General features: G+C 30.0%; 2 protein-coding genes and 1 long non-coding RNA gene across 3 annotated transcripts; 1 reads left to right on the top strand and 2 right to left on the bottom strand.

The window, feature by feature from the left end:
• The first annotated feature begins 4,756 nt into the window (after window positions 1-4,756).
• LOC110266356 (uncharacterized) lies at window positions 4,757-7,132 on the top strand. Its single transcript, XR_015899280.1, has 5 exons — window positions 4,757-4,820; window positions 5,138-5,238; window positions 5,714-5,855; window positions 6,583-6,688; window positions 7,010-7,132. It is a non-coding gene; the product is annotated as an uncharacterized LOC110266356 (long non-coding RNA).
• A 3,065-nt stretch (window positions 7,133-10,197) lies between these two features.
• LOC107619751 (factor Xa inhibitor BuXI) lies at window positions 10,198-11,090 on the bottom strand. Its single transcript, XM_016322040.3, has one exon. It carries the CDS (start codon window positions 11,037-11,039, stop codon window positions 10,422-10,424), a length of 618 nt encoding a protein of 205 aa, XP_016177526.1. The 5' UTR covers window positions 11,040-11,090; the 3' UTR covers window positions 10,198-10,421.
• Window positions 11,091-17,892: 6,802 nt separating this feature from the next.
• LOC107619514 (protein ACTIVITY OF BC1 COMPLEX KINASE 7, chloroplastic-like) lies at window positions 17,893-19,150 on the bottom strand. Its single transcript, XM_021111162.2, has 3 exons — window positions 19,077-19,150; window positions 18,106-18,643; window positions 17,893-18,027 (listed from the first exon to the last, which is right to left on the bottom strand). The coding sequence occupies exons 1-3, from the start codon at window positions 19,148-19,150 to the stop codon at window positions 17,893-17,895; spliced, it is 747 nt and encodes a 248-aa protein (XP_020966821.1).
• Between the last annotated feature and the right edge of the window lie 2,738 nt (window positions 19,151-21,888).

Here is a 21,888-nt window from a genome sequence, read left to right as displayed (position 1 = left end):
GAGTAGGGATGACAATTTTCTTCAGCGAGGTGACTATCCGCGAGAATTTGTCTTCCAAGAGACAGGTTTTGGAGTCATTTTCTCAATCACTTTTTTCATTCATAATTTACTTTGAATATTTTATATTTAATTCGTCAATTTCTTCTTAATTAATCTCATACAATTCTAGAGTAGTTTTGATATTTTAACTATTATTGTGGGTAGGGACGGACATACGAGGGCGAGTGGAGGCTTCGGTCCCCAATTTTTTTAAAAAAAGATTAATAGTAATAAATTATTAAATTTGATTTAATTTTTTAAAAAAATTATTTAATATTTAGTCTAATATAAATAAAAGTCCAGTCTAACCTAAATACTAATAATTTCTAATATCTAAAAAGTAAGTAACAGTATTAAAAAATCTGAAAAGATATTATTACTAATATTTTTTAATTAAATAAAAATTTTTAAATTCCATAAAATAGATTTTTTTCTTGTGAGCGTCCTTCTTGATTCATTTGGTATTAATTCTCTCTGTTTCAATTACTACAACTGAGAGATCTTTTTCAGTTATGAATATTGTGAAGAATAACTCAGAAACAAAATAAAGATAAATTTTTTACTAATTATTTTTTAATTATATTAAAAATAAAATTGCTGAAAAATTTGATCAAAAATTCTATTATTGATGAATTTTATGATACGAAGAATCGACTACTTTGTTAATAAAAAGTACATACATATTTTTTGTACTTTAAAATATATTTTTTATCGGTATATTTTATAATACATTTTATATTATATAATTTTTTACATAATTTTTTAATATTATATATATTATTGGCCCCACGATAATATTTTTGGATCCGTCCTGGCTGTGGAGTTGACAACCTCTTATTGTGATACCAAAACTAAAATAAAGTAAATAGATACTCATCAATCTTTGCAGAAACACAGAATAGAGAATGATAGTGTGTCCTTAAAGGATAGTAAACTTCTCTATTTACCAGTTTCACTTTATTGGAACCAAATATTTTTAGCAAATTTATTTTTCATAGGGTATTTTTTAATTTGTCAAGTCAAAAATTAATCTATCATAAATCTAAATTCTATTTAAAAATTTGTGATTGACTAATAATTTACTGCATATACAAAGTATGATTAGAACTATCTTTCATTTATTAAAGTAGATGAGTAATTAAGTTGACCACTTGATTAATTCAAATTAATTTTTTTAACAAAATATTTAATAATAATAGTTATTAATATAAAAATATTTTTATATAAAAATAAGTTAAAATATTGATATATCTATTAATATATAATGGTTAACTAGCCAAACAGTAAATTCACACACTATTTAGCACTGTTAAATGATTTCTAAGAGAGTGACAACTGTTCTGTAGTTTTGTTTTTTTCTTCAGTGACATGCAGTGGATAATCGTAGCATTTGATTGGCTGATAACACCATCACACGGATTGCCTTTCACTGATCAGCCAAATGTTTTTATTTCAAATTCTAAACAAAACTCATGAGCGGGAATTTTCTCGCAAAAATTTTTGAATGAGTTTTAAACTTTTAATCTTCTTTAAAAAAATTTTGAATTCATCATTTCTCTCTCTTTCCCTCTCTCTTTTTCCTTAATTTGTTTATCTCTCAATTCAATCTCACAACCATTCACGATTAGAGAAAATACAGAAGCAAAAAGGAAGACTGGAAAAGGCGTGAGTTGAATAAGAGAGAAAAAGGAAAGGTCTACGAGTTTGACGGTGTTGTAGTTGGTTGGTATGCATGTTGAGGTTGGTGAACGAATCCTTCTGTGGGAGAGGAGGCTGAGACCCTGCAATAGCAGCGGCGGGTTTTGCCTTAGGAGTCGTGTTTAACCGAAGCACGACGCTGTGTTTCTTTTGATTTTACATACTTAGTGTTTCGGTGGAATAGCTGCTGCGTTTTCAAACTTTGGTTCGGGTTATGGATCTCTTGGTAATGTGAAGGCTGATGAGATTTTCGAAGACACTGTTGCTGTTGTTCATTGAGCTTTGAGAAGTTCTTCATCACTCAAGGTCTCTAAAGATGGTCAGTTTTGGGTAACTTAATCACCTTATACAGTTTCACTCTTTCTTTTTTAACACTATTGGGCTTCAGTTTTCAACATTAGAGTTCTTTTCTTTTGCTGATTGCTTCAAGCATGATTTTTTTTGTCATTTTTGTTTTGCTGTATAGGTTTTGCACATATACCAACAAGTTGCAGCTTAAAGAGTTGTTGTAATTAATTCTGTAATTCATGGGTAAAAACAAGTAAGCATAGGATTCTTGCAGTTTTCATCTGATTTCGTATTTATGTTTATTATCATTCTACATTGCTTGAATACCAAAACCGAAGCTAAAATCTCTTGGGGATAATATGGGTGTGTGCTTAATAAGCATGGTATTTCATTATAATAACATAACAGTGATAGGTGGTAATAATATGTAGTGAGAGTGGTTCCTATTTTCCACAGGCCATATCAAATGTCATGATAAGAAAAATGATCAAATAGTTCTGGCAAAAGAGCAAAACCAAATCAGGTTTGATCATTTAATAGTGGCAAAGGTGGTAGTGTCTCTTTATTGTTATATTAATGGTGAAAGTAGTATAATTTGCTGTAAGGCAAGAATGGTCCTTATTTAGATTATTGCATTGTTTCTATTATTTTCTAAATTTCCTTTTTTGAGTCTTCTCATCATTGTTGATTTAAAATAAAGAAAACAAATTTAGCAATTGATATGTGCGAATTTACGGAATAAAAAAAGAGAAAGAGCACTGGCCACCAAATAAATAATGTAAGTATACTGTTATTTTGACCTCCCCAAGACACCTAAAAATTTTGACATAATAGTTTTAAAAGAAAAAAAAATGATATTTTGGCTCTCCAAAAATGATCTCTATTTGATAGAAAGTACCAAATATGATGTTTTTTTTTTTAGAATATATTTGTGTAGTTTAATTCCTTTGCTTTTGCAGTGCAAAGTTTTTTCCTTAGAATATATTTTTCTTTGCACTTTTTTGCTTTACCTCTTTGGTGAATAGTTTGAAAGTTTGTGTATTTGAATGAGTTATAGGAGAAGCTAATATTTTTTGTTTAATCCTATCATTTGTTTTGAAAGAAAGGGATTTCGATGTTGAGCAATCTGCAAGGGTGATTGATGCATACTGTACGCTTAGCAAGCCTTTGGCTACTAATTATATTGTTGTTATCTTCTTTTGTGGAATTATTTGCTGAAGATTGGTAATGAATTGTTTGATTACACTTAATGATGACCAGTTAATTTTTTTTATTATTGAGTACTAATTTTTTCTTTTTTCTTTTAACTATAATAAATGTTTGATATCTATATTTTAAAGCAAATGTCATTGTCCCTTATATTTTACCCAGTGTTTTGCAGATTTTTCATGTTTGGTGGACAGAGTAATAGAAAAGAATTGGGTTACTTTGGTTTCATTCGGTGATAAATTACAATGGTGAGTGATTAGATGTAAGTGTAATGGTGTCTATTGCATAAATTTTCTGTGTATAGATGTATTTGCACATGTTTTATCCCTTTTTTTTTCTTTTAAAGGAAATGTAAGTGTGTTTGTTTGAGTAACATTTACTTACTACACATGATTCTTTGAGGCCAAGTTTATCCATTTTCCTCCATCTCATATATATATATATATAATTTTAAATCATTTTATTGTGTTGAAAATGACTTTAATTCTTTTTATTATTTATTTATATATATATATATATATATATATATATATATATGTGTGTGTGTATGTGCATTCCTAAAATTTTTATTTCTTAAAGAGATAAGATACTCTAAAGAGTACTTGGGTACTTTAAGGAGTAGTTAGCTATTCTAAAGAGGCAAGATATTTAACATTTATGAGAAATATTTCACTCAGTTTTTTTGTTTTGACCACTTCTTTTAAACATTCTTTATTTTTGTTGTAACACATTTTTTTTTGTGAGAGAGTAATTAAATTAATTGTATCCAAAATTTTTATTAGTTCTTCTCAGTTCTCACAATAGCTTAGTATTTTTTCTTTCTTTCTTTTTGCTTAGTGTTTTATTTTTATTTTTCTTTAGTATATAAAGTGGATGAACATGATAAGATATGTTGTTATATGATGTTTGTTTTATGCATAAAAAAAATTTATATCCAATTCTGTGCTACATAAGATAAGTGAGAAGTGAGGTAAATTAGTTTAAAAGAGCAGAATCTGTTATTCGCAAGAGGTTTAACATCCTTATATTAATAAAAGTGACCTTCTTTATCCTAATTAACTCACAATTTGAAGGTAAATGTTAAAAGAGTTTGCAACTGGATGATTCCTTTCATTTAAATCCCGACGAAAATAGTTTTCATAAGTATCATAGAATTTCTAATTCTAATAATTCACTTGATAATTTTTATTTTCATTTCTTCAATTACAACAACAGAGGAAAGATTTAGTCTTTTCCATTTGAGAATAACTATTACATGACTATAATTCAAGTAATAGATTACTGACTAACATTAGAGCAGGGGATGTCTGTATCTTGACCATAGCAGTTAGTTGTTCACTAGACCCCATTTTTCTTCTTCTTCATATTGGTTTATAGCTTTATTGGATCAGTAATTGAAATTGGGCAAACTTATAACGTATATTACTATATGCTTTTTTAATATAATTGAATTCACCAATTTAGTCAGCATTTGGTTCTGAGTTTAGTTGCTGCTTCAATTGCAAGTCTTCTTGCGGAGGGAGAAAACATTCAGTCAAGGCAGAAGAAGAAGAAGCAGTAGTTAGAAATTGGCCGGTGACTCAAAGGTTAGTCCATATTTTTATTTTTATTTCTTCAATTACAAAAGGATTAAAAAAGATTTAGCTTTTTCTACTTCAAAATAACTATTGCATGACTATAATTCAAAGTGATAGATTACTGACTAATATAAGAGCAAGCTAGCAGTGGATACCTTTGTCTTGACTCTAGCAGTTAGTTGAACATGGAGTCCTTTTTTTCTTCTTTTTTATATTGGCTTACAGCTTTATTGGATCAGTAATTGAAATTGGCCAAAACTTATAATTAATGTATATTTCCATCTTTTTTTTCACTAATTTAGATTATCGTTTGGTTCTGAGTTCAGCTGCTTCTTCAATTGCATGTCTTCTTGCGGAAGGGAAACGGATCGGCCAAGGCGGAAGAAGAAGGGGAGACAGTTGGAAGTTGGCTGGTGACTCTTCAAAGGTTAGTATAAATTAGAATCTCCAATACATGATTATTTTGTGCACCCTGATTTCAAATTCAAAAACTTTCCCACACCCAACCATTGAAGATTCTATTCTTCTCTCTTTCCTTCTTCAATCAAATTATCTATTTCATGTCTAAATCTTTGTGATTGTTTTAGTGACTAAAAGAGAATTAGAAGCAAAAGAAGAAGAAATAGTCTTGCAGGAAGGACAAATTATTATTATTGCACTAATTATTTAATGATATTTTTTAAGTTTGGGAGTGCCATATTTGTGATTTTCAACTCAGTTGACAAGTTACATTGCATTTATTATGTCATTGTGGTTGCTCAGCCTGAAACACTTATCAAGTATGTTATTTTATCCATAGACCCTTTTTTTATAAAATCAATCTTCCATTTTTTTTGTGTGTTTTTTTTAAAGATCAGCTCATAAATAATTTTCATTAATTATTTATATTTTATGTCAAATAGATACATTCCAATCAAAGAGATTCTAATTTAATATGATGGTCTCAAGAGGGAAGATGACACAGTTCTCTTTTGAAGATGATGCTATTTCAGAATCCACACTCCCTCTGCATCAACTCCAACTTTTGAGATTTCTACATTGGAGGTACCTACTACTACTATTACACTTACTAAATTGAGACATTGGGAAATTAATCTATTACATGAAATTTTTTAATTAGTTTCCAATGGATTTGAAGGTGTGTTTTATGCAAAAAGAATTTAAAATGACTTATAAGAACTCCTTCTTTTGTTCTGTAATAGCGTTTTTTTTTATAGTGACTACTAATTTTATTATTGTCATTTTTTTTTGTCAAATTATTTTCTTCAAAGTCAAAGCTCCATGCCTCCTTGAATTCTTTCTTTTTTCAGGGGATGACGATAAGATTAAGCCTACATATAAAGACGTAAATGTAGTAGTGTTTCTAGAGTTTGTTTAAGGATTCAGTGGGCAAATTTAAAAATATTAAAACTAAAAGCTCATTTAAAAGGGCTGTTTTCTTGCTATATTTTCGAATCAAATATATCATTGATTTTTTCATGGGATTGAATCTATTTTTGCTTTTTAGAAATTTAGTTGTACACGTATATTTTTCTAATAAATTTACGTAAATTGACTGCTATAATGCAAACCACAAATTCTTCGAATATGTATGAGTTTTTTAAGTGATAAGGATGATTATAATTAGAAAATATGAAGATGAAGATTACATTCAATTTTATTGTTTAAAAAATTATTGAATTATTACATGGTATTGAGAATTTTAATTTTCTATCTTTCAATCTTTACTTAAATTATTAATTTCAAGTTTGAATATTTGTGGTTGTTTCAGTGGCTGAAACATAATCAAACACAAAAGAGAGAAGATGGGAGAGGTGAAGGTGTTGAACAAATACTACCCACCTCTGTTGTAGCGCTTGACCTGAAGCATACACTGGGTAAGACGAAATTTTGTTTTTACTACATGTTTTGCCTTCATCAGAGCCATATTTTAGTGAATAACAATGCTTATTCCGATTTTCGAATTGTTAAGTCATTGCTAAAATTTGTCTTTTTCCCTTTTAGAGGGTAGTAATATATGTGTGCAACAATCTCATAATTGTTTGTGATGAATTAATCCCCTTACTTATAAGATGTTTGTATATTTGTCTATGTGAACTTTGGGGAGAAATTAATGCCAATGTTTCATTTTAAATCATTAATTTTCTTTCTTTCTTAGATGCTGAAACAGTGGTGCATATTGGGGGTTGCTCTTTCAGGTGTTGTTGGTTAGGAATGCAACTGCTCTAACTCTTTCATGAGAGCTAATATCCATTCTGTTGTGTTTGCTACCCATTAAAAGAGAGGCTCAGCGGCGTTGGTGTTGCTGCTATAGTGTTAAGGCAACAGCTCTGTAACAAGATGGTGATGCCAAAAAGCTGATACTGGATAAGTATTCTCACTACATTTTTGTAGACCAAGCATTTTTTTTCTATGCAATTTTATATTTTTTGTTATTGTTTGCCGGCAATTTTAATTTGATTTTCAACATTTGTTGCAATTTGCTGAAGTCATTAAAAAAGATTATCTCAATGAAGATTGGTTACATTTTACTGCTCATCCATGGTACATTAACTTGGATATTCTTTTCAAATATTCTTTTTGTATAAGCTTTGCTAAAAGAGCAATTAAAAATCTTCATCATAAACAAACATATTTTTATTTCTTCTAATATGGTGAATCCCGCTTGCTTGGATGAGTTCCACTATACATGAAACTAAGCTTTTCCTGTTTACTAAGAGAAACATCTCATTTTAGATCTATAGGAATTTACAAATGATAGTTAATTTATTTCAGATTTTGAAAAGATTCTTCTCCTTCCATAATTTGGTGAAGTTCCTCAATGGGCTGTTGTTGGTGAGCATTTCTTTTTGTAGTACTTCAAAAGGTTTTGATATATATATATTACAGAAAATGCTAAAATATCATAGGAGAAAGGTGGTTTTTTGTGTGTTATTTTTCAACTGGTCTTTTTTAAGACTATTCAATTGACCTTGAGAAAGTAGTAATTAAAATTGTCCATAATAAACGGTAGTTTTTCCATTTTTTGAGAATATTATTGAATGAGGTGACTTATTTAAGGGTGATGAAGGGAGATGGCAGAGGAGAAGGTGGTGAATAAGTACTATTAACTTGATCTGTTGAACTATATATTGGTAATATGAAATGAATTTAATTTCATTAGTATCATCTTACATCCATTGAATTTTTCAAATGATGTAAAATAAAAATAAAGTCATTGAGTTTAGGGTTTAATTTGAAGTATTTTGGTTAATATATTTCCTATGAGAAGTGTGAATGTGAATATCTTTTAGATACTTAATTTGTTTTTGTCCTTAATTTTTAAATCTGTAAGCTATTTGTGGTGGTAACTGTTATGATAATTTGTTCTCAACTTTTGGTGCTAATCAGTAGCGCGTGGTTTTGGATTTGGCGATGCAATTGTAGTGGAAGTAAGTCTATCACTTTTAAGTAGTAGGAGAAATGGAAAAATCATGATGTTTTTTCTTTTTTTGAATTACTTGCTGCCTCTGGATTCGTCATTTTATTTTAAGTTTAGGACTAGGTGTAACAAATCATAAGAAACTATGCAGTTTATTATCTATAATTCTTTAGAAAGCTATATCATTTCACATCATGTAATGACTTTAAAAGCTTTGACTCCAATGATATTATGTTTCTAATTCCAAGTTGTTCAACTTGCAGTTAAGTGAGTTTGTAATGGAATTTTAGAACAAGGAGAATTACACAAAAAAAAAGTATAGAGCAAAGAGGATAATATATTTAAAGAAGGTTACTCATGTACAATTTTATATTTAAATTCCATGCTTTTACAGTTTTTATTGTATAGAATTTGTTAGATTCTTACTTTTCTTATTTTTACTAGAAATTGTTTTCTTAAATTTTGAATAATTTTCTTTTTCATTACTAGTTTAGGTGATTGAATATTTACCTAATTTGCTTTTAATTGATCTAAATTATAATGAATAAATACTTTGTGCAAAGAGATCTGTTATTATGAATAAATTGTTTATAAGCTGGCTATAAGGGACTTTTATAATGTAGTAATGAGATTAAGTAACAATTTAGATCTTCAAAATAGTTTTACATTCAAGTGAATTTTTGTTTTCTGTTATTATTTTCGCTGTTTTGTACTGGACAACAATATGCCTTCAAATACTATTTAATATACTGTTATGGATTTATGATTCAAAATATAGTGTATTTGCTATTTTTAAACCTATAAAAGTAATAGATGGTTGAGGATAACTAGGCACCAGCATAAAGTGGCGACTTTGATTTTTTTTAACTATGATGAATGTAACCCATGTATGTACAAACTAAAAGTACTATATTCTTTTTACAAATTCATTTTCAATTAATTTCAGGTAAGCAACAAGCCATATAACTTTTGTTGAGATGCTGATAAATCACATTAAAAGTAAAGGCTATTGTTTTTTTTAGTTGTGAATTTCACATATGATGATGCAAATACTATCGAATATTTATTAATCGAGTAAAGTATTGTTTTTGTCTCCAACATTTGGAGTAAAATCTTATTTGTGTTTCTAACATTTAAATTGTCTTATTTGTATTACTAACATTTATGAAAGTGATTTAATGTTATCCTGTCGTAAATTATACATCATGAATTATAGTTGGAGTTTTGAGAATCTCTTCTTGAAATTAATAGATGTTTTGGATAGAACTGATAATTCACTCTGAATAATAGCTCATCAAAAGTATCCCTAACTTTTAAAAGTTGCAAGTATAATCACATGAGCTTTTGATTTATCAAATGCAAAATGAGGTGCTTATGCTTTTGAAAAGCAGAAGCATCTCTTCAAAAAGTTTTACTAAATTAAGTCTAAGTCTGTTTAAAATTATACCTTCAAAATTTTCACAAATACAAAATCAAATTATTAAAATAAGTATTACATTATATTATCATATGTTCAAATTCTTCCTGTGATAACAAATGAATTTTGACAAGATATTATTAATGCATCAATTGGTTCTTTTTATCTATGGCATGAATATAAGTTATTAACTTTAGAATATGAGATTAAGGTTTTCAATAGAACAAAGAGAATCTATATAATGGATCCTTGATTTGATAGAAAGAAAGCTTGCACATTCAGAAAATGAATACAATGAAATGTCTATACGTCTTAAACTCTTAATTACAAATTTTGATTACTCAATTCATGCAATCGTTGAATTAAGCATGTTTAATTAATAATGATTTAGAATTATTAGTTATATTATTGTAATCATATTTCCAAACTCAATAAATGTATATAATAAACGTATTATTATCTAATTTCTATATGTTATTTTTATATTTTTGTTATTAATTTTATAAACTCAATCACCCACCCGCGCATATACACGGACCTCTTGCTAATTTTATATTAAATAGTTTATTTAAATATATTAATTATCATTTTCACGTAAAAATATCTTTAAATAGATAAAGATATCTTCACGTAAGTCATCTCTGTGATTATTCTTACAAGAGTTTATTTTCATCTTGCACATACATAATATCTTACCCGCTAGATAAGAAAGCATATACAAGATTTTTTTCACCCATGGCTTAATTACTTGCTTACTATTATGCATGGATCTTCAAGCAGAATAAGACGACGACGTAGCATTCTTAAACACAACCACAAAAGGGTTATCTTCCGTTGCAACCAAAAGCCTATTTCCCTCATCATCACGTTTAACCCCAATATCCATGCAATTATTATTTGAAGAAGCACAGAAGGTAAGTTTATGGTCATCCAAGTGTTTTCTTATCTCAAACCAACCCTGCATCTCGTTCTCGTAAAAACCGGTGAGTTTCACCGTGGCTCCTTCTCCTTCTCGTAGACCCCTAACGAGGGTCCACTTAGAAGGAGTAGGAGTACACAAAGGAACAAATGAAAAGGATAGGTCCAAAGGAAGTCCTTCATAGAGAAAACCGATTCTGAATGGAGATGAAATTATAATTGGTAATCCGTTGTCCACTTCGGAGCGTTGTTGGACAACGGTTAGTGGACACGTTTCATTTCCGGTGGATGTTCGGCCTATTCCACCACCGTTGCCTCGAAAAACTGGGAGGATGTAGTATAAGCCGCCGTTTCGAATAAGGTTGCCGTCTGTGTCGAGCAACTCAGCCGTGGCTAAAGAAGGTAGGTGGATGGAGATGAATGCAAAGAGAATGAAAATGGCGAAGACATTGGTGGTGGTTGTAGCCTTCATTTTTTTTTATATATTTTATTTAGTTCTTGGAGAGGTTTTGTGAAGAAGGATCAACATGAACTATCAATTTATAGGCTACAAAAAAAAGGATAATATAATAACTCCTAACAAAAATGAGATATTTTAAATTACACCACTACATGAAATATATTTTTTTATTGATTTTTTTTTATTGAACATGCAATATAATTTAATTTATTTTTAATATATATTTTATAAAAATAATTAATTTTAATTATTGATTTTAGTAAGCATTTATCAGGATTTTTTTGAATCTAATGGAAGGAAACATATGTAGACAAAAGCGTCGGATAGTAAGGTGTAGTTTTGTTCATGTGATTGAAATTTGTTTGAAACATATGTAGACAAAAGCGTCGGATAGTAAGGTGTAGTTTTGTTCATGTGATTGAAATTTGTTTCAATAGAAAGAGCTGCATACAATGTATGGCTTTATTCCACTTATTACCGGAGAGGATTTTTTTAGGTTATGATTTTATGTAACTTGAGGTGATAATAATTAAATAATTTTCTAACCACATGTTCTAACTTCTAGTACACTGTTTATATCACTCTTGCTTGAATTTTGACATGCACTCATTACTTTAATAAATTAATAGTAAAAATTCACGTATAATTATTTTGATGTGAAGTTAAAAAAATAATTAGATAATTTAATAAATATAATTAAATTATTATTTAATAATTCTTAATTATTAACTTCAAATAAAAATAACTATATATAAATTTTTGCCTAAATTAATTCTCGATTTCTTTATAGTTAAGTTGTACTCTTTTCATTTTTCAATATATGTTCCAAACATAAAACACATGAATTAAGAAAAATAAAAGGTATTTCGGTAACAATACAAAATTATATTTATGACTAAACAAGAGAAGAAAATATAGGCCAATGAGTAATAGCTCAAATGACATAATCTCCCCATACTCAATTAAGAGGTTGCGGATTCGAGTCTCCTATCTTTGATAAAAAAAAAAGAAGAAAATATAGAGAAAAAATATTTTTTAATTAACATTATACTAATTCTCATTTTTAAAGTGATATAGTTATTAAGAATAAAGATTAAAAAACTAGTGCCTAAATAATATTGTAAGATCAGACAAATATTTTTAAAATTTAAAAAATATAATGAGACACATTATTATGAAATAAAAGAAATATTTAGTATTCATAGAGTTATAATATAATGGAAACAACTTAATTAATGTTCTCCAATTTTTTAAATGGATAATTAATGTGGTTTAAATTAAATTTAAAAAAAGCCAAATTAAATTCACTGTTCGGAAATTAAACACAAATATTAAGGTGTAAATATATAAAAATATTATTTATATATTAAAATTAAATATTAAAAATAATTATATATTATATATTTATTTATAAATATATATAAGTATATATATTATTTAATATATTTTTAATATATATTTTATATTTTAATATGTATTTTATGATTAATTTTGATTAATATCTACTTAATATGATTGGTTAAAATAACATTACTCATCTTCAACTAATATTTATGTACAAAAGATATCTTCAACCAATATTTGCCATGTGTTTTTCATGGATAACAAAAGACAACGACTTGGAGAGCAACATTAACGAATCAACACATTCGGGTTCTCCTAGCTAAAACTTTTCGGGATAAAATTTCTCGCAGTTTTAAAATTGATCTCAAGTATTTTATTTTTAATTAAATAAATAAACATTTAAGAAACATATCATAATATAATATTGAATGGAATTTTTGAAAATATTAATGATTTTGAATTTTATTAATATCAATGCATGAAATATTATTATTTTAATTATAAATGAAAAGACGGCATTTTATGTAAAATCCCATAAGTGTGCCAGCACACATCAAGAGAAAATATATAAACCCTTAAAAAGAAAGGGGAAAAAAAAAAACTATTCTCTGTCCTGTATGTGTATTGCTTAGAAGAAAAGAAAAAAGTGATATAAAATAAGAGATTTTTTTTTTCTCTTGCTTGATTAAAGAAAAAAAGCAAGAAAGAAAAAAGTTGTATGGTTATTATTTTAAAATAAGTTTATTGCAAAAATATTAAATAACATTTTGTGGATAAATAAATGGTATATTTTTAGAAACTATACTGAGCTTATAGATTTTATTTATATTCAGATGTAAGATGCATTATTTTGAATTTTTTGCTTAATATTTTTAACTTTTAACTGTGTTATATATATTATTTTTTAAGATCAAAATTGTATTGGATAATATTTTATTGATTGTATTAGAACACTCTTCCACCTTAACCTATGACAACAATAAAAAAATTTTGTGACCCACAAATTCAGCCCAACAAAATACATAAATTCAGTTACGATTTTAGTCTTTATTTATTATCTTATCCTATCTTATCTTTACTTTTATCTTTTCTAGGCAATGCTCTCTATATATTTAGTTTTACTCTCATAATTCAATCAATCAACAATTAATAAAATTTTTTCATCTTTTTCTTTCATAGTTTTATCATGGTATCAGAGCTACTGTCCACAAATAGTTCAATTCCACATTCGAAGATGAAGAAATTCTTCACCAAATTAACATCGTGCTACTGTCCACGTCCAACTACTAATAAAAAAAAGCTATCGAAGTCTCTGCCGTTCAGCGGTCGCATCACGAAAGATCGTCCTAATATCAGCGTCGACCACAACCAGGTTGTTGTTACCAAACCACAAAAGAAATCCAATGTGGTCTTACCATCCGACAATTACAAAAACAACAGTCAGTGGTGGAAGTCAATGCCGATTGTGATTTTAGGGTTCGCTTTTTTCATGTCTTGAACTCCAGATTCGTATAATGTTTAAGTATTATGATGTATTTAAATTTGTGTTGATAACTGATAGTTAAATTTTTATGCTAATAAAATTGCAATTGTACATAATAGAACAATTAATTCGACTTCTATATTTATACCTTTCTATTTCAGATAATTTTCAAAAGAAAAAAATATAATATTCTTATTTTTTCTTGTCTCATTGTTTCATAGTTTTGTTAGCTTATTCTAAAAAAAATTTTATAATAGATATTGAAATTAAATACGTTAGAAACAGAAATTATTCATTTATTAAATTTCCTTCTCCCTGAAAATAATTTAACATTGTAATTAAATGAGTTAAAGGTTGATTCTGTAAAATAATGTATTGAATTATTGATGGATGAAGACACTAAGTTGTTTCCTTCTTCAGAGTATACAAATAAATTCATTTTGTTTTGTCATCTAGTGTTTCATATATATACAATATAACTCAGCATCATTATCTGATAGTACTAGGGACCATTTTGGGATTTCGACGATAGATTGGTGTGGGGTCAAAAATTGCATAGTATTTTCGTCCACGTTCCTGCATAGATTTCATGATAATGAATTTAATTTCAATAAAGTAAAAACAAGAACAATAACAATAATAATAAATAAAAATATATTAAAATTTAAAATTATAAAAAATATTAAAAATTTAATTTTTAAAATTTTAAAGATAAAAATAATTTATAAGTATATTTTTAAAGATTAATTTTACGATAAATAAATTTATAATATATCATATTGTTAGAGTATAATTATGATCAGTTAAGGTCAGTATCATTTATATTTATATAGCATATCTGTGTATTTATTGTAAGATTTTTTTATTTTGTACTTTTATTACTTTGATTCTTCTAGTACTTGTATATATACCTTTATACATTGTACCTTTCGACTCACACTCAATAATACACTCTTCAGAATACTATGTTATTTCTAACATGGTATCAATAGAGCATAAGTTCTTTTTTTTTTTATGAAAATTCATTCATAGCCCTTTTTTTTTCTCTTTTGGCAGTATTCTTTGCCCTCGTTTTTCGATCATTTCTCGACGTTGTCCTCCTCCTATCACGCATTGCCACGTGGCCTCTTGCTGACATGGCATCTGACGTGACAGACAGTGGGATCCTCTTTAAGATTTTTTCACTACAAGAAAAACACCCATTCAAGTACATTTGAAAAGTGTAGCCAAAAGTGAAAAAAAATGATGCCTTAGGCTACGGCTACGCTTTTTGGGCTACGGCTACACTTTTTGGGGTGATTCCTATTCGGCCGTTGCCTATTCTCAAAGGCTACACTTTTCTGCACCAAAGGCTACGCTTTTGGCATTTGAGAATAGGATACGCTTTTCAAGTGATGCTATCCAGGACCAAAGGCTACGCTTTTCAGCTTCCATTTTTGCCAGAATAGGCTACGCTTTTCAACACTACTGCATCACCTGTAAAGTGTAGCCACATTGTATACCATGGCTACTTTTTATAAGTGTAGCCTTAGGTCTCTCTTTTTTTTTGTATACCTATAACTACTCTATATAAGTGTAGCCTTTTGTTCCTCTTTTTTTTTTAAATATATATATATAAACAAAAATTTCTAATAGTTTTTATCTAAAATATAATATTTGAGAATATAATTATATGTAATCCTATATTTTTAATTAAATTAGTTAATTATTATAAAATAAAAATATACATATATAATAATACCATACAATAATTTTTAAATAATAAAAATTATCCTGAAACAAAATATAATTATATAATGAACCAAAAATATTGGGATAATCATAATTTTGAGTATTCATATATCTCAAACTAGAATAAGGATACTCATATAATGTACTTAGAGTTTACTACTAATAAACTAGGAATGACCAAAATATTATATCATATAAATGTATCTTCTAATAAAAGACATCATCATCAACCATACATCTTTTAATTTCGAACACTCTATCTTTGCCAATAAACTATCATGATAAATATCTCAATCTTCATTCACATCTCCAAAATTATCCTGCATAATTATATAAAAAAATGATTATCATTTGAAAAAAATGCAACAAGAAAAAAATAATTAACATATTAATCTTCTCACTATAAGAAAATCACTCATTCAACTACAGTTGAAAAGTCAAATTGCAACTTCAAACATAACAAAACAAGCAAAGTGAATTTACTCATGAATTCTGCACTCTAACAATCAGAATTTTCGGCATCATCATCATTCAATTAGTCACAACCTCAATTCTAACATCCTAATTCTTACCTCTTTTTGTCAATTTTCAACAAAATTCTGACAACACTTTAATCAAATTTACATGATCCACCATTGCAACAGAGACTTTGTTAATAATAACAAAGAACAACATCTAGAAGATTATAACATGTCAATAGATATTTAGATCAAGCAAATGGATCAATATTCAAATTAATCTTAAACTTTAACATCATTAAAAGTTTTCAGGTATTTTGAATGCATATCACTTACTTATAAAGGCAGTGACGAAGACTGGGCGAGCAGAGAGCAGATCAGCATTGGCGGTGTTCCCAGTTCCAAATGGAGACTCAATCTGAATCATTGGCGGTTACCATTCATGGAATGCATCAGATGCAACTGGATCTTAATGCTCAATCTGCAGCAAATCAATAATTCATCATCATAATAAATAACTTCAAACAAATTCACTACCAAATCGAGAATCAAATAAACATGCTAATTGTGTACATTCCAAAAATAATGTAGAAGCCATGTCACACCCCTAATTATTTCCTGCATTCATATTACATTACATATAATACTTTTGCAACTCAATCAAACTCAGTTCATTAATAGAGAACTATGATTGGAATCTTAAATTGGAATGAACAAATTAAAATAAAAACTGGACATATCAAAGCTGCATCCTCTGGTAATTATTAGAACCAATTGACCAACTCTAACTATGCCAACAATGGCCTCAACCATTAAAATTTGAAGGACTTTAAGCAGTGAATAGCTTTGGTTGTAGCTTTCTTCATTTCCCTTCAAATAAAATATCATTCAATTAAGTCATTTTCTGAAAATACTAATTGCAAGTCTTCATTGTCTCTATAAACTTGAACTAGAACTGCAGCCTTGTACACAAACATCCCAAATATGACCGGCACAAGTTGAAATGAACGATATATTAATGCAAATGAGAATGTGTTCTGTCTAGTAATGTGCACTTCAAATATTTTATAGCATAAATTTCAAATTTTACCTGAAAATCAAAGAAATCATTGGTAAAATACTGATGGGACAGAACCAAAATACCATTGATTGCTGCTGGAATCACAAGCCTTGGAAATGAAAGGGACATGCTACAAGCCTTTATCAACAACTCCAATGAATCTTCTAGGTCCTCACTTCTTATACCAAGCTGCTATTTTCTTCTCATCCACATAGAGAAGCACCTACTTGAAAAGAAATCACATTCGCTATAGAAAATTAAATAATGCAAATCAAACCTGAAAATGACTCCAATCTCATAACTCACAGCAGCCTCCACATCATAAAGCAACAATAAAAATCATTGAGAGATTCAAAGTTACAATAAATCCTGCCACAAAGTATACTAGTAAAAAGGTTTCCTTTTAGTCACAATTTAATATACCCTTCCCAATTCCCAAAGACGCCCTTCCTATAAGAAATATACTAGCAAATTCAAAGTTAAAAAGTTACTCAATAATCCCTAAAGACAACTCTAAAATTGGAACCAAAACTCCAACTTTGTTTGGCACTAAGGAATCAACTTGCTTTACTTGTAATCAAGCATTTCTTATAGCTGTCTTGTGTAAAAAAGTTAAATTAAAATAAGGTAGGTACATAGCTTAAAGGATTCCAAACCAGCTAACATGCTCGATAAGCTTATCAGCAAAGAACATAAAATTAAATGCAGGATAGCACGATGAACCTAAACAGTATTAAGATCATTACTGGATCATATCAATCCTCAGAGAAAGTAAGCAGTAGGCTGATCTTATGCTACCAGACCAAGACTAGCAGCGGCTATTGGCCGATCTTCGAACTCCCTAAACAGTAAGCTAATGGAAGCTCCCAATTCACTCTCAATGAAGCTTTTTGCTTTCTTTGGAGAGAAGGCAGGGACCTTGTCCTGTCAAGAACAATCTTATATTCAGAATACATTGATCTAAGAATCAACACTTACCATTTCATGTCAAAGAATCTATACCTGCAACTTTGCTAGCTCATCCACAAATTCACGTGGAAATAGATCTGACCTTGTTGATGATAACTGCCCAAGCTTGATGAAAGTTGGACCAAGCTGCAAAACCTTGAGCTCCTCCAGCGGTGGAAGTTCTTCAGAGGTTCTTGATTTCACTGCCTTGGTTAAGGGTGGGTTAACATCTCTTTTTACAATAGTTGCTGCTCTATTAACATTTTGTTTTGCACCATTCACTGTCTTCACCTTATTATCTGACAGTGTGCTTCTCTTCACTACCTCACTTGAGGGTACCATTCTAACAGCTTTTCCATTGGTACCATACTTTGAATTTGATGCAGGCAATTCTGTCTGACGCATTACAACCAGGAACCTGGGATATGCATCATTCTCTGATGAATCACGCTGTCCCCTTTTATTCTTTGGAAACTTGGGATTCGAAATGTAGGATGAGAAGCTGAAGGAGTTTGGTGTTCTTCTATGATTTGTCAACTTTATATGGTGACAATAGCAACCATGCAAAGCCATTCTTATTGATGAATTAACCCTTCAAGAAGCATCAGTATAAACAAACAAGACTTAAAAGGATGATTAGGTAAATGCATCAAAATCAAAATCCAAAATAATTTAACAAGACAGAATTTATCATTAGCTGAATTTTTATAGCATATTTTTATTCAGTGTCGCAGCAACAAGCTTTGTACAATTTAATTGGGGTGAACATGATTTTGGGGTTATAAGATAGAACATGTAATCAAATAACTAAAAATAAAAACTCACTTATTACTTAGCTAAACTAATATACCATTACTATTTGATAATAATAATAATAATAATAATAATAATAATAATAATAATAATAATAATAAGAAGGTTATTCACGTTGACTAAAATGTTAATATAAGATACATGTGTCCACATCTTAATAACATGATACATAACAGATATTGATTTATTTAGAATCCAGCAATGATGTTTACCAGCTAACTTGTTCCATCATGGACACTATTCTTTGCTGATAAGCTTCTGGAAGTGATTCCAAACCAGCTAACATGCTCTTATGTCTTATCCATAATTCAATTCAATTTAACTCAACCTAGTGTTCTTCATTCACATTAATCATATATGATCTGTTAAACACGATTTTACAATGAAATAATATGTTGAACTGATTATGGTGAGATATATGATCTGGTATTAATCAACCCAATTAATTAGCAGATGGATCAAAATCGAATTGAGAAAAGTAATCCAAATAGAAACCGGAACCTGAAGAAGAGGTCTGGGGAGATTGCAGCAGAACTTTTCAAAGGAGAGAATTGCATCCGCACCCTTGGCATCGAAAACGGCACTGATGAAACGCTTGCAGAGACATCGAAATTGAAATTGAAATTGAAATGAGAATGAAATGAAAGTTGGAGAGAGAGCGGGGTTGGGAGTACGAACAGGAAGTAAATCGTAGAAGCCGAAAGTGAGGACAGGAGCACGGCAAGCCCTAGCAGCGGCGGCGGCTTCAATTGACCCCAGGAGCGACCATAGTGCACGGTGGAATAGCCTCCTTCTCTCTCGCGTCGCGTCTTCGTCCTTTCTCTCCATTTAGTCTGCGAATCATCTTTCTCTCTCTCTCCTCTGGACTCCCTCCTCCACGACGGTGATGGCGGCGTTGCGGCGGTGACCCCCTCTCACTCTCTGGTCTCTCGCTCGCGCTCTCATCTCTGTCTTCCTCCTCCCCTCCCTCTGGTTCACTCATTCACTCGGATCTGGGTGTGTGTGTGAAAGGGTGCGTGGCGAAGGTGAGTTAGGGTTAGGGTGAGTTGCGAAAGTGAGGGTTCTGCCGTGCTGGAACGTGAATGTGATTTAGTGATAAGGAGGAAAAAAATTACTAAGTGTTGTGGGTGTATTTGGCTCTAGATACATTAGGCATCACTTTTAAAACGCACCCAAAATTTAACAAATAGGCTACCTTCTAAAAGCGCCCTCTTTGATAGAAAAAGTGAATCTATAGATATCAACCTACGGCTACGCTTTATAAGTGATTTCTATAATATCTAAGGCTACACTTTTTAAATGATGCCACAATTATGTATCATTTTCTCTTATAAAAAGGCAACACGGAAAAAAGCGTAGCCTATTCATAGAATAGGCTACGTTTTTCAAATGTAGCTTAAAAAAAGTGTGGCTGAATGGGTATTTTTCTTGTAGTGTTTGGTGAGCTCTTTCCGATTCTGTCCTCCGTTTTCTCGTTTTCTAACCCAAATTTGCAGTTTTCTCTCCTCTCTTTGATCTCTGTATCTATTATTATGGAAAAATCAGATGTTTTTGCTGCCACAGACAGAAAGAGTAAATTCTGTCGAAACTGTAACTGTTTTGGACACCTCTTCTCAGACTGTCCTTCTATTGAAGGTCGCAAATGCCAACAGAAAGGTCACATTAGCTACAATTGTCCACATCTGTTCTGCCATTATATTACATGCTCTCGGGATATTTGATTACTACCTGTCCTACTCTCCCACCACGTCCTGATCAACTCAAGTATCATTCTCATCCCAATTTCTCCAAGAATGTGTCTATTTCTGTTGTTACTGCTACTACTGAATCTACCAATTCTGCTCCTCTCAACCCGTCTCCTGTCTCTCTATCTGATATTGCGACTCTTCTTAAGCATCTTCTCTCCCGTTCTGAAAATACTCTTGCTTCTTTTTCGACTCCTTCAGGTAATTTTAAATGGTATTTTGATTCCGGTTATTTTCATCACATGTCTCCTTTGCGTTATCTTTTCTTGGCTTTGTCTACCACCATAAATGCACCTTCTGTCAATGCTGCTGATGGTTCCCTCTTGCACAAGACACACATAGGTTCTATTTTCCAGTCAACTCTTGATATCCCTAATACTTATTATATTCCAAAATTAAACTTTAATCTTATTTTTATTGGTCAACTTGTTAATCTCGGTTTTGATGTCAAATTTTTCATTTCTAGTTGTTGTGTATAGGATCGTCGGACGGGACAAATCATCGGGACTGGACATAAGGTCGAAAGGTTGATGAACTTGAGACTCTTCATATTCCTCCTGTGTCAAATATCTATGCTGCTTCTTCTCTATCTACCTTTCACTTGTGGTATCACCGTCTTGCCCACAGCTCCTTAGGAAAATTGCACCCACTTGTGTCAGGTGTTTTAGGTCAGGTTAATAATAAGTCTTTTGATTGCATTTCTTGTTAAACTACCAAACAACTTACTTTATCTTTTCATAATAATTCATCTCTTGCTTGCTTTCTTTTTAATTTTATCCACTCTGATGTTTGGAGCCCGCTCCCACCACTTCTATGGGAGGGTCTCGATATTTTATTATTTTTATTGATGATTATTTATACTTTACTTGAGTTTATTTGAAGACTAATCGCCATGAGCTACCTCAGATTTATATTAACTTTGCCACTATGATTAAAATTCAATTTTTTAAGGTCATTAAAATTTTTTGACTCAATAATGTTATGAAATACCGTGACTCTAAACTTTTAACTTTTCTTGTAGAATAGGGTACTTTGTCTAAGTTTTCTTGCCTTGGTACATCTCAACAAAATGGACGAGTTGAACACAAACACCGTCATATTTTTTACTCTGTTCGTGCAATAATCATTTCTTCTTCGTGTCTTGAGCGTATTTAGGGTGAAGCTGTTTTTACTGTTGTTTATGTTATCAATAGACTTTCTTCTTTTGTCTTTGATAACATTACTCCCTTTGAAGGTTTTTATCATATCTCTCCAGATTACATTTCTCTTCGAGTTTTTG

Source organism: Arachis ipaensis, chromosome B9, assembly GCF_059453495.1.
Source record: "Arachis ipaensis isolate K30076 ecotype BB chromosome B9, ASM5945349v1, whole genome shotgun sequence".
In the NCBI taxonomy this organism is placed as follows: domain Eukaryota; kingdom Viridiplantae; phylum Streptophyta; class Magnoliopsida; order Fabales; family Fabaceae; genus Arachis; species Arachis ipaensis.
The sequence above is the reverse complement of the archived record's forward strand: the minus strand, read 5'-3'. Positions and strand labels throughout refer to the sequence as shown.

Coding starts and splice junctions, on each gene's coding strand:
- LOC107619751 (XM_016322040.3), bottom strand. CDS start 11,039: ATGAAGGCTACAACCACCACCAATGTCTTCGCCATTTTCATTCTCTTT.
- LOC107619514 (XM_021111162.2), bottom strand. CDS start 19,150: ATGTTAGCTGGTTTGGAATCACTTCCAGAAGCTTATCAGCAAAGAATA. Junction 18,644..19,076: donor ATGATGGAACAAGTTAGCTG/GTAAACATCATT, acceptor TGCTTCTTGAAG/GGTTAATTCATCAATAAGAA. Junction 18,028..18,105: donor ATGAGCTAGCAAAGTTGCAG/GTATAGATTCTT, acceptor TGTTCTTGACAG/GACAAGGTCCCTGCCTTCTC.